This window comes from Mercenaria mercenaria, chromosome 4, assembly GCF_021730395.1.
Source record: "Mercenaria mercenaria strain notata chromosome 4, MADL_Memer_1, whole genome shotgun sequence".
Lineage (NCBI taxonomy): Eukaryota > Metazoa > Mollusca > Bivalvia > Venerida > Veneridae > Mercenaria > Mercenaria mercenaria.
The window spans coordinates 10,665,122-10,677,832 of record NC_069364.1 but is presented as its reverse complement, the minus strand read 5'-3'; the positions used below and the strand labels follow the sequence as shown (position 1 = coordinate 10,677,832).

Genomic DNA, 12,711 nt, shown 5'->3' with positions numbered 1-12,711 from the left:
AGATGGGGTGAGGGATCCTCCCCGAGAAGTTTTGAAATGTACAAGTAATTATGCACTTTTAGCCATTTCTGACACACTGAGTAAATCAGGTTAAAATATACCCACTAATCGCCTGTTTAATTAGAGTACAAGTAAAGTAAAGATTGGGTTCGGGAGTCTTTCAGGCCCAGGAAATGTGAACATTCTAAAGGCATAAAGCCATTTTAGACAAACGAATAAAAAAAAAATGTACAAGTAGAAGGTCAGGGATCCTCTACGAGACGTTTTGAAATTCTACTATAGACAAACAGTACGTTTAGATTTAATATCGTTAGGAAAACGTAATGAAATTTATGAGCAAAAGTAAACACCTTACTGAATATATGAGTAGTGTTTGGGGCAAAATATGTCAAGTTACTATTTTTGGAAATTACCGTTGACTGCCACTACACAACAAACAAAACTCACTTAGTCTCTACCCTAAGTCAGTGAAGAAAATCAACACCATGAAGGTGTCATCATCATGTATGATCTGGGCATTTCTGAATGGGACCCATTAACAATTTGTTTTCAGTACACAGACATCCTCAAGTAGGCAAAGAAATATATATTACCAAAGTACAACTACAATGAAGATTTGAATAAACGGTTAACTGAATAAAAATAATTTGATTCATCGACTCCATTCTATGACAGAAAGATCTTGCAGCCAAGTGCACTTTCATGAAAACAGGAAAAGTTAAGTAGACAAATTAGGTCAGGTCTTTTGTTTTGTTTGGAGCAAAAACAGAAGTTGTAATTTTTATAGATATATGTAATGTACCAGAATGCAATTTGCTAAAAACACCGAGTAACAGATCCAGTACACTTTTTAAATTTCTTACACATTTATATAGACAAACGTTGTTAATGAGATAAGAAAGTTTCAACAAAATTAAATTGTGCAAAGACTGCATTTAACTCTCATTTTAACTTTTAAAAAGGTCACAAAGGTACACATAAAAGTTGTGTGTTTATAAATCGAGCAAATATCATTTATGGGCGCGGTGTAAATATTGACTTTTCACTGATATATGGTCATACTTCAAACCAAATTTAGACTTATTTCCACGATATGGACGGGATGAAGATTTTCTTCTTAAGTTTGTAAAACTAACGAAATTCGGTGGGGTGAGGGTGGGGGCGTATCTACAGCATGTCTGTATGTCAGACACAGGCACGTTTTACGAATAAAAAAGCGGCGGTAAAGTTAGTGTACTGAAAAGGACAGTGCGTAGTCATCCAAATGGCTGTTCGGTGTATGACCCCGGACAATAACTTCATATGCATGGAGCATGTTTACGTCAATGAAATGTGCTGTGCGCAGGCTCCTATCGAAAAGGTCAAGGTCACACTTAGGGCTCCAAGTTTATTTTAGAATTTGACCGGGCCGTAACTTTGACAAGTATGGAGCATTCTTATGTATGTATGGCATAAACTTTTGCCTCAATGAGACGGAGTGGCGTTTTTCAAGCCCCAGACTCAAAGGCTAATGTCACACTTAGGGATCAATGGTCATTTTAGTGTTTGTCTTGGCAATAACTTTGACATTATTTTTATTCGGCTTAAATGTTTGCCTCAGTGAGTGTCATGGACAAACCCCAGACACCTGAGTTTATCTCGATGAGACGAAGTGTCGTGCGAAACCACATATGAGTAATAATTGATATGAGTTTAATTACACTCACGTTTGTTTTGAAATAACATTACGACCATTTGCTTTTTCAAATAAAAAGTACAACTCTGTGTTTAATTTTGAATTGATATCACATCCCCTCTGATTAGATTCTATGCAAAGTCATGTCTTACCTAGTCAGGACTGGCATAAGAACTGTTTTTGTTAATGAGACAGTGGTTGCAAGCTACACCCACGCCAGTTATTTATAGAATATTGTTTAGACTCCACCAAATAATGGGGCTCGACATAGTTGCCCTTTGGGCTTTAACATTCTAGTTTTAATCAAATATGTTTTTTCTTCCTTTCAGATAGAAAAAAAACAAACACATGAAGTGTTCAAACACAGGTTGCGACTGGCAGGGCCAAGGTAATTTTTGCCAGTCATGTGGTAATAAAATGATACCAGATGCCCCTGCTGAAGTATTTATAATATGCAGCGGGACGTTGGACGGCGTGGTATGTGGAGCAGAGCTGAAAGAGTCACAGAACTTCTGTTGTACATGTGGGTCTCCGGTTGATAAACGTTTGTTTGCTAGTCTGCAAGAAAAATGCAAAGGTTGTGGGGCTGTTCTAGGCCCAGATTCCAAATTTTGTGCAGAGTGTGGACTGAAAAAGGGGACAGTTGTACCATTGAAAACAGCTGGTAAGTGATCAATGTTCATCCAAGGTTGTAAACTTGGGGTACCCCTACTACTCGTGAATAAAAAAATGCACATTTTTTGTGTTTATGTCAAATCTTACGTAAATTATTGAAATGTTTGTTCAGTTTTTAGCTCACCTGAGCACGAATTGCTCAAGGTGAGCTTTTGTGATCGCCCTGTGTCCGTCGTCGTCCGTCCGTCGGTCGTCCGTCGTCAACAATTTGACAGTTAACACTCTAGAGGTCACAATTTTGTCCCAATCTTAATGAATCTTGGTCAGAATGTTACCCTCAGTAAAATATTGCAAAAACTAGGTCACCAGGTCAAATCTAAGGAAAAGCTCGTTAACACTCTATAAGCCACATTTATGACCGTATCTTAATGAAACCTGGTTAGAATGTTAATCTTGATGATCTGTAGGACAAGTTCAAATCTGGGTCATGTGGGATCAAAAACTAGGTCACCAGGTCAAATCAAAGGAAAAGCTTGTTAACAGTCTAGAGGCCACATTCATGACTATATCTTATGAAACTTAGTCAGAATGTAAACTTTAATTCTCTTTAGGTCAAGTTCGAATCTTGGTCATGTGGGATTAAAAACTAGGTCACCAGGTCAAATGAAAGGAAAAGTTAGTTAACACCCTAGAGGCCACATTTATGACCATATCTTAATGAAACCTGGTCAGAATGTTAATCTTGAAGATCTTTAGGTCAAGTTTAAATCTAGTTCAGGTAGGCTAAAAAAATAGGTCACCAGGTCAAATCAAAGATAAAGTTTGTTAACACTCTAGAGACCTAATTTTTAAGTTTGAAACTCATAGGAATTGATAAGAATGTTTGTCTTGATGACCTCTAGGTCAGGTTCGAATCTGGGTCATGTGGGGTCAAAAACTAAGTTACCAGGTCAAATCAAAGGTAAAGCTTGTTAACAATCTAGAGGTCAAATTGATGACTGTATCTTCATGAAACTTGGTCAGAATGTTAATCTTGATGATCTTTAGGTCAATAGGTCAGGTGAGCGATACAGGGCCTTCATGGCCCTCTTGTAGAAATAGTTGTATATTGGTAATTGCATTATTGACAGATTTAATTCCATTTGTCTTGCAAAAGTGTTAATAACTACTCTTAAGAGTTGATCAAATTTATTGGATACTATGGATTCATTAGATGGAGAGGCAACACAAAATGAAATTATGTTCCTTAAAAGTAAATTGGTTCTTTTTAAAAGGCCGTTTGGAAAATATCATTCCTGGGTACATTTTGTCTTGTTTGTTTCTCATAAGAGCTAATTAATGCCCTGCCTGCTAACACTATGTTTGGCGTTCCGAGTAAAAGCTGCATTCAAGTTTATATGTTTTTACTTAATTATTCTTAACTCAGTTTTATACTTTTGTACTTTACTTGAATGAAAACGAAAGTCGCACTTGTATTGGTCTACATTCAGGGTTTATTGCAGGGATCACCCTGTCTAAATATATGCGCTTTGACTTCATTTTCGCTAATGTGGGTCAGCTTTTAGCTTTTTCCTACGATTAAAAAATATCTGGGGTTGAGCGCGACATGTGAGCTTTCTCTCTATCAAAGGGTAATTGCGGGCGGAAATCTTACAGGGGTCAGTAACGGAAGAAGGGTATAACCTCGTAAAATCGTTCTTAAGTGCCTTCCTGATTTTTCTAAACGTGCTAGTATATGCCAAAGGTGTCAGATATTACTGTATTTCGGAGCTGCTGACAGACATTTCAGCCAAATTTTCAAATGACTTTCGTATTTTAAATGTCGATGCTACGGAAGCATGAAAGGGTCATCATACGCTTATACATTTTTATTACGACAGGATATGAATATGAGGTTTACAATGATGAAAATCTTCAACAAAACAACTACCGGGCCGGAAAGAAGTTAATATACATAATTTTAACAGATCTAGACTCTTTAAATGTCGCCATTTGTCCTTGAGATATGATTTTACAACACGGTTTGAAATTTCGACCTACTTGATTTTGTATGCATTTCAAATTTTTCTTGCAAAATATTGAAAATATCCTGAAAATTTCAATCTTATACTCAGAGCATGTAACAATTCAGAAAGAGAGAACTCTTTGGTTAACACACACACTTCAAAGTTGATAAACAAGAATATAGGAAACACCGATCTTAAAACTTTTAATTAGATACCAATTGATATGAGGGTCGTCAACAAAGTACGTAGACTAATGCCATAAAGTCAATATTAGCTAACAAAGACGTCTTAAATTTATATAATTAGCTCGACTATTCGAAGAATAGGGGAGCTATCCTACCCGCCCCGGCGTCGGCGTGAGCGTGAGCGTCACACAAATGTTAAAGTTTGCGTACCACCCCAAATATTTTCAAAGTCCATTGAGATATTGCTTTCATATTTTGCATACTTGTTAACCATCATGACCCCAGTTTGTAAAAAGGAGGAGGCAACTCTATCAAGCATTTTGACTGCATTATGGCCCCTTTTCGACTTAGAATAAATGTTAAAGTTTGCGTACCACCACAAATATTTTCAAAGTCCATTGAGATATTGCTTTCATATTTTGCATACTTGTTAACCATCATGACCCCAGTTTGTAAAAAGGAGGAGGCAACTCTATCAAGCATTTTGACTGCATTATGGCCCCTTTTCGACTTAGAATAAATGTTAAAGTTTGCGTACCACCCCAAATATTTTCAAAGTCCATTGAGATATTGCTTTCATATTTTGCATACTTGTTTACCATCATGACCCCAGTCTGTAAAAAGGAGGAGGCAACTCTATCAAGCATTTTGACAGAATTATGGCCCCTTTTCGACTAAGAATAAATGTTAAAGTTTGCGTACCACCCCAAATATTTTCAAAGTCCATTGAGATCTTGCTTTCATATTTTGCATACTTGTTTACCATCATGACCCCAGTCTGTAAAAAGGAGGAGGCAACTCTATCAAGCATTTTGACTGAATTATGGCCCATTTTCGACATGGATTAATGTTAAAGTTTGCGTACCACCCCAAATATTTTCAAAGTCCATTGAGATATTGCTTTCATATTTTGCATACTTGTTTACCATCATGACCCCAGTCTGTAAAAAGGAGGAGGCAACTCTATCAAGCATTTTTACTGAATTATGGCCCCTTTTCGACTAAGAATAAATGTTCAAGTTTGCGTACCACCCCAAATATTTTCAAAGTCCATTGAGATATTGCTTTCATATTTTGCACACTTGTTTACCATCATGACCCCAGTCTGTAAAAAGGAGGAGGCAACTCTATCAAGCATTTTGACTGCATTATGGCCCCTTTTCGACTTAGAATAAATGTTAAAGTTTGCGTACCACCCCAAATATTTTCAAAGTCCATTGAGATATTGCTTTCATATTTTGCATACTTGTTTACCATCATGACCCCAGTCTGTAAAAAGGAGGAGGCAACTCTATCAAGCATTTTGACAGAATTATGGCCCCTTTTCGACTTAGAATAAATGTTAAAGTTTGCGTACCACCCCAAATATTTTCAAAGTCCATTGAGATCTTGCTTTCATATTTTGCATACTTGTTTACCATCATGACCCCAGTCTGTAAAATGGAGGAGGCAACTCTATCAAGCATTTTTACTGAATTATGGCCCCTTTTCGACTAAGAATAAATGTTAAAGTTTGCGTACCACCCCAAATATTTTCAAAGTCCATTGAGATATTGCTTTCATATTTTGCACACTTGTCTACCATCATGACCCCAGTCTGTAAAAAGGAGGAGGCAACTCTATCAAGCATTTTGACTGAATTATGGCCCCTTTTCGACTTAGAATATGCTTATTGTAATGTTAAAGTTTTACTCATTGCTCTTATTATAGTATCAAGCACAGAGAATAGTCGAGCGCGCTGTCCACTGACAGCTCTTGTTTTGAAATATAATGTATCTGCTACGAATGTACCAAATCTGAAATTGTTACCTTCCATGAATTTTGTTATGTGGTCCGCATTTGGTACATATAGCGGCTCACGTGTTCAAAACGTCAACTTTGTTTACGATATTTTTCGCAGTCAGTTTAATTGTTGTTTGCATTTTTTAAAGTATACAGAATTAATTTTCTCATTAAAACTTGAAGAATAAGACTATTCATTTTATCTTAATATTGTAAGAAAATACATTGAACAAAAGCATGTAGATATTAGAAATTTTTGTCATTTATTTCTCTGGAAATTATAAGACAATCCATTTTTATACGCCCGTTTGAAAAACGGGACGTATTATGGGAACGCCCCTGGCGGGCGGGCGGCGTCCACAGACTTTGTCCGGAGCATATCTTCTACATGCATGGAGGGATTTTGATGAAACTTGGCACAGTTGTTCACCATCATGAGACGGAGTGTCATGCGCAAGAACCAGGTCCCTAGGTCTAAGGTCAAGGTCACACTTAGAGGTCAAAGGTCAAATTCAAGAATGACTGTCCGGAGCATATCTTCTTCATGCATGGAGGGATTTTGATGAAAGTTGGCACAGTTGTTCATCATCATGAGGCGGAGTGTCATGCGCAAGAACCAGGTCCCTAGGTTTAAGGTCAAGGTCACACTTAGAGGTCAAAGGACACAAGAAAGAAAACTTTGTCCGGAGCATATCTTCTTCATGCATAGAGGGATTTTGATATAACTTAGCATAAATGTTTACCACCACGAGGCGGAGTGTCATGCGCAAGAACCAGGTCCCTAGGTCTAAGGTCAAGGTCACACTTAGAGGTCAAAGGATACAAGAATGAAAACCTTGTCCGGAGCATTTCTTCTTCATGCATAGAGGGATTTTGATATAACTTGGCACAAATGTTCACCACCACGAGACGGAGTGTCATGCGCAAGAACCAGGTCCCTAGGTCTAAGGTCAAGGTCACACTTAGAGGCCAAAGGTCAGATACAAGAATGACTTTGTCCGAAGCATTTCTTCTTCATGCATGGAGGGATTTTGATGTAACTTGGCACAATTATACACCATCATGAGACGAAGTGTCATGCGCAGTTCCCTTTTTAGAATTACTTCCCTTTGTTGTTACTATAAATAGCTTATATTGTAACTTTTTCATTACTAGTCGTAGGGAAAAATCGAGACCACTTTTCTGTAGTACAACATGCATGCTACATCCAATTATGAGGTGTATTTTGACCAATCTCTACCTGGTAAAGATTTTTGTGTGGACTTAAAATTTTTTTTTTTTTTTTTTTTTAAGATTACCTTCCCTTAGTTGTTACTATAAATAACTTATATTGTAACTTTTTTTATAATTGGCCGTAGGGAAAAAACAAGACCACTTTTCTGTGGTACAACATAGATGTTACTTTCAAATTTTAGGTGTATTTTAAGGTATCTCTACCAGGTAAGGAGTTTTTTTGTGGACTTAGAAAAACAAAAGACTTACAATGATTATTAAACAACCACAAAATTAAAATTCCATTTGCAAATACAGGTGCTAGAGTAAAGAAATTTGCTGTGACGGGCGTATATTGTGACATTCTGGCACTCTTGTTAGGTGTATTATGCCTTATCAATTTATTGAAATTTGTGCTAAACAATGAAAATTTTGCGATTTAACCGAAAATAGCCTAAATTATTTATGCGCTGAAAATAAACCGTCTATTTGCAATATGTCGTTGAAACGGGTAAGTAGATTTAAAGCAAACATCTGTCATTGGACTACTTTGATAGTTGTGGGTTGCCTCGGTTTGGGAACAGGTTGTATTTGAATTACATTATATTGAGTTGTACAATGTATTTTTTGCAGTAAGTAGATTTAAAGCAAAAATCTGTCATTGGACTACTTTGATAGTAGTGGGTTGCCTCGGTTTGGGAACAGGTTGTATTTGAATTACATTATATTGAGTTGTACAATACATTTTTTGCAGTAAGAATGTTGACGAAATTTGCGCATTCTAGCGATCGTGTCATTAAAAAACGTTTGAATGAATGGTGTTGCAACGTTAAATGTCGCAACGCCGCTAAATGTCGCAACCACCGTTAAATGTCGCAAGGTTGACGTTAAATGTCGCAACCACCGCTAAATGTCGCAGAATCGTCTGCCGCTAAATGTCGCACCTTTAACGTTAAATGTCGCAAAAATTTGCCCACCGTTATATGTCGCAACACCAACGCTAAATGTCGCACTTCCTATTTGACACTATGACTATCAATTCCTTGTGTATATTTACTTTTTTGAGGGAAGAAAAATTAACAGGTTTATGTAATACAAATAATTATCTTAATGATAAGTGCTGTTGCGTATAGCAACAAGAGGGCCTTGTTGGTCCTAGATCACTCACCTGAGTTCCACACCTTGCTTGAACAGTCACGCAAGAAATATTTGTGAAATTATTTTGTAATAGGGCCAGTGATTTAGGACAGAAATATTCTGAGGTTTCTTCTAACTAAATACGATTTGGTAATAGTGTTGTATGTTTGTGGGGGTTGGGTATGGGTGGGGAACGGGGTGATAACGACACAGAAATCTAAGACACAAACACACATCACCAAGATAATTAATAGAAATATAAATATTTACATTTTTGAAGGGGTGAGGGGAGGAGAGGGGGTTATGTGTGGGTAGGCGGAAAAGTAGGATAATGAGGGGAATGAGACTAAACCAAACAATTTTAAGAGACTAAAAGTAAAATAATATCAAACTTCCCGCTTTACCTGAAAGAATATACAGAGGGTCACATAGGATCTTTCTCCGCCATTGAAGCTTGATAGTTACCTTATGACTTTAAATGTAAACCACCAAACAAAGAAATAGAACCCATTGCTGATTAATAGAAAATCTTCGTTTTCTACAGCTGGTACAAAACACAATATTCGTGTCGCGTAGTTGAACATCCTGTTGTGTAACAGGTCTGGATTGTTGCCCGAGCCGATTACCCCCACCCCAAACTCCACCCTTGTTGGCTTACTAGTGACTTATACTCATCAAAGTTGCACCCAACTATTTTGGAAATAATATTTTCTCAAAATGTAGACCCAAAACGCCCCTGAGGCGTTTATACTTATATTTCAAAATTCCCCAGGGGGAAGAACCGTTGATCCCTTAAAATGTGGGGAGTACCCCTCCAGTACCTTAAAATTTAGAAATTTTGAACAAAAAAATGCAATAAAAGTCCAGCATTCCATACTTGTATTTCAAAATTGTCAATGGGAAAGACGCTAACCACCTAAAATAAGGGGAGTGCCCCTCTAGTACGTACCTAAAAAATAGACAAAAATGCACCACAGGCAAACATTTCATACCTGTATATAAAAAACGTTCCCACAAATACGGACAGAGGAACCCCGTACCTAGCGCACGTCGCCGGTGACGCTTTTGTTTCAAACTGGTGCCCCCCCCCCCCCCTCCCATCCTCCATCAACAACGATATAACGCGCGACAATACGGAGCGCGAGCTTAATGTCTCATGAGCTAAACAGGACTCCATAGAATTACATAGTTCAGACCTGAAATAAATCTAGTACTGTGGCGAGTATCACGTTAGTGCTCAAACCTTTAGATATGAAATATATAACGTATGTATGATGCGGAACCACTGAAAAGCAAACGTGCAGATTAGAGTGAAAGGTCAATTCAGCCCTTCCCAAATCAAGCATGCATTACCCAGTCTTATCTCTAAGTTGTGAAGACTGTTTAACTTACCTTATTTTGCTGTGCGACATTTAGCGTTGGTGTTGCGACATATAACGGTGGGCAAATTTTTGCGACATTTAACGTTAAAGGTGCGACATTTAGCGGCAGACGATTTTGCGACATTTAGCGGTGGTTGCGACATTTAACGTCAACCTTGCGACATTTAGCGGCGTTGCGACATTTAACGTTGCCACAAATGGTCAAGAAAGTAAAGTCTGTTTTCGCTGAAAAACTATGTACAACACATGTGAATAGTTCAGTTGAATACACATAGTCATCGAGTATCTTTAATTTTGTTAATTTCTTTGTGTTACAGTTTCGTCTGTTTTGAAAGCATAAAAGATAATAAGCTTCCACTGAAAAGCATGGGTACCCAATTAATGTAAAAATCGTGGGGTAATGTGCTTTGACACAGTTTAGTCAATACCCAATTCAAACCGAAATGTTGTGTAATACCAGCTTATCTGTTGCTCTGTGGTGAATTGATGGTTGAGCTATCTTTCAATACTCTCGTTTTCTAGACTTAGTCTGAAGTTTCTTTCGTGGTTTACTCATTTAATGTTTTCCTAAGACTTTAATTTGCTCTTGTGACGTCATTTTAATATCAGACCATGTATGACTTCCCTAGATCAAACATTGTTTATTTCAGACTCATATAACCGATAGATGTTTTAGAATTTTATAGAGACATGACTTTAAAATGATATTTATGTGGTTGAGGTGTTTTGCTGTTGCAGAAATGTATGTAATTTTATTTTATCGACTGGACCGCTAGCAAGTTACTATGGTTATGAAATAACCTCTAATTTTGTACTGTGACGTCATTCTGTTTAAGTAAGTACAGTTTCTAGCAGTCATGTTGCTGGTTATAACGATACCAGTTAACATAATTTACACATAATGGGAGCGAGAATGTAGATTTATAGAACAACCCTTGTTCATCAAAGGAGTTTTTGACTATTTGTTAATCTGCCCAGCATTCAAATTAAAGCAAGCTTTTAACCGATTTTTTGTCATTTTATGGCTTTCATTTTTGTAATTGTCTCATGACGAATATCCTCACGTCATTGTTTTTGTAATCATTTAGACATAAATTTTACACGACTACAGGTGAATCGCTAGAGCTAGGTTCAAAAATAAGATTTGCCTTAAACCTATTCTTTTATAAACTGCTGTTATTAAGAGCCATTTTTGAAAAGTGAATGATGAATGAAAATAACACGATTCCAATTTTTAAACATCTTTACAGACAAAAATCGCACTAGATAATTGCAACTGAAATATTTCATAACGAAACACGGCTGTTTAAAAATGAGTCCAGAACTCAAAATACGTTGAAGATAGTAAATGTGTTTACATAATAAAGCAGCATAGTTCTAGATAATGGAAGATAGATAGTGTGAGAAATCGATCTTATTTTATAATGGGGGGCAGGATGCATAAAATCTATTTCAGTTGTAAAATATCACAGTAACCTTTTACATCTTTATCTAACAATGAGCCTCGATAGTGACCAATCATACAATTAAAATTCTCTCTTTAGACTACCAGTTCTTACAAATTTACTTGACCACTACTTATCGTACTATATATATATATATATGGCCAAGAAGATTGGTTTTATAATTCTAATAATTATTGTTTTATTACAATACAGTCGGGAATACAGTGGAAAAGGGACCAGCTTGTGAAAGCAGACCTGTCTCAGAAACTTCACATTCAACAACGGATACATTAGAAGGAAATACAAAAAACGTTAAAAACTTAGAGGAATCAAAGTTATCAAAAAATGGGCCCGAGATCGAGTCGGAGAAATGTACGGAGATACAGGATAGCGAAACTATGTCGGTTAAGGTAGAGGAATCGGAGTCATGTGATTCCTCTTCAGCATCGGAATGCGGAGAACAAACAGATGATAAATCAACAACCACTAAAAAGAAGAACAGAGGTGGAAGGAAAGCAGAATCGAAAAGAAAAAGAGAGCATAAAAGTAAAGTACATGCAGAGAAGTATAATTTGAAAAGCAAAGAACTCTCTGAGCTAGAGACTAATGTGAAAGAGATTGGCAGTGTTGAGGAAGAACAGAAAGAACCACCAGAAAGCAAGGTGCAAGAATTACATTTAAACAGCGACGTCTGTGATGATACAAATAACAATTCCTTGGGTAATCAGACTCCAGTTTTTGGTAATCATAGACAAACAGAAGATAATACTGATGGCGATTATAGTGTTGTTTACCCGCCAGATCCAACTGGTCCGACTTTCTTTTCATCTGGAAACAACACACGAATATCTCAAGATTCCATGAAAGCAGATTCCTTGAATAATGATCAAGAAAATTGTAAACCTGTAGCTGACGCTCATAAAGAAATAGAGAATACGCAAAGGCAGTTTGAAGAAAGCACAAACACTCAAAGAGATAAGCAGTTAAATGCAGAAGACAAAATGCAAAAAGATGAAAAGGTTCGTTTGTAATTGTTATTTTTAGGATAAATCATGATGGGAATGCGACTTATAACAATTATATTTATTGCGAAAACAGTTGTGTCATTTATTGGAAAAGTAACTTAGTAATCATTTAGACATAAATCTTCAGAATCTACGTAATGAAAATAATTGTTTTTTTTTTCAGGAATGCCAACTCTAGTTTCTGTTTGGATCATTGTATGCTAAACTGCTAAATTGACATAAAGTGATATTAAATTGTGTTATGTGA

General features: G+C 36.7%; 1 protein-coding gene across 2 annotated transcripts in view; it reads left to right on the top strand.

The window, feature by feature from the left end:
- The window catches only part of LOC128556199 (E3 ubiquitin-protein ligase rnf213-alpha-like), a 44,087-nt gene that overhangs the window by 9,027 nt on the left and 22,349 nt on the right, over window positions 1-12,711 (top strand). For both annotated transcript variants that reach the window (XM_053540383.1, XM_053540382.1), the window contains exons 2-3: window positions 2,005-2,339; window positions 11,653-12,458. In XM_053540383.1, coding sequence (XP_053396358.1) covers window positions 2,024-2,339; window positions 11,653-12,458 — 1,122 coding nt within the window. In that variant the 5' untranslated portion in view covers window positions 2,005-2,023. The remainder of the gene's footprint in view (window positions 1-2,004; window positions 2,340-11,652; window positions 12,459-12,711) is intronic.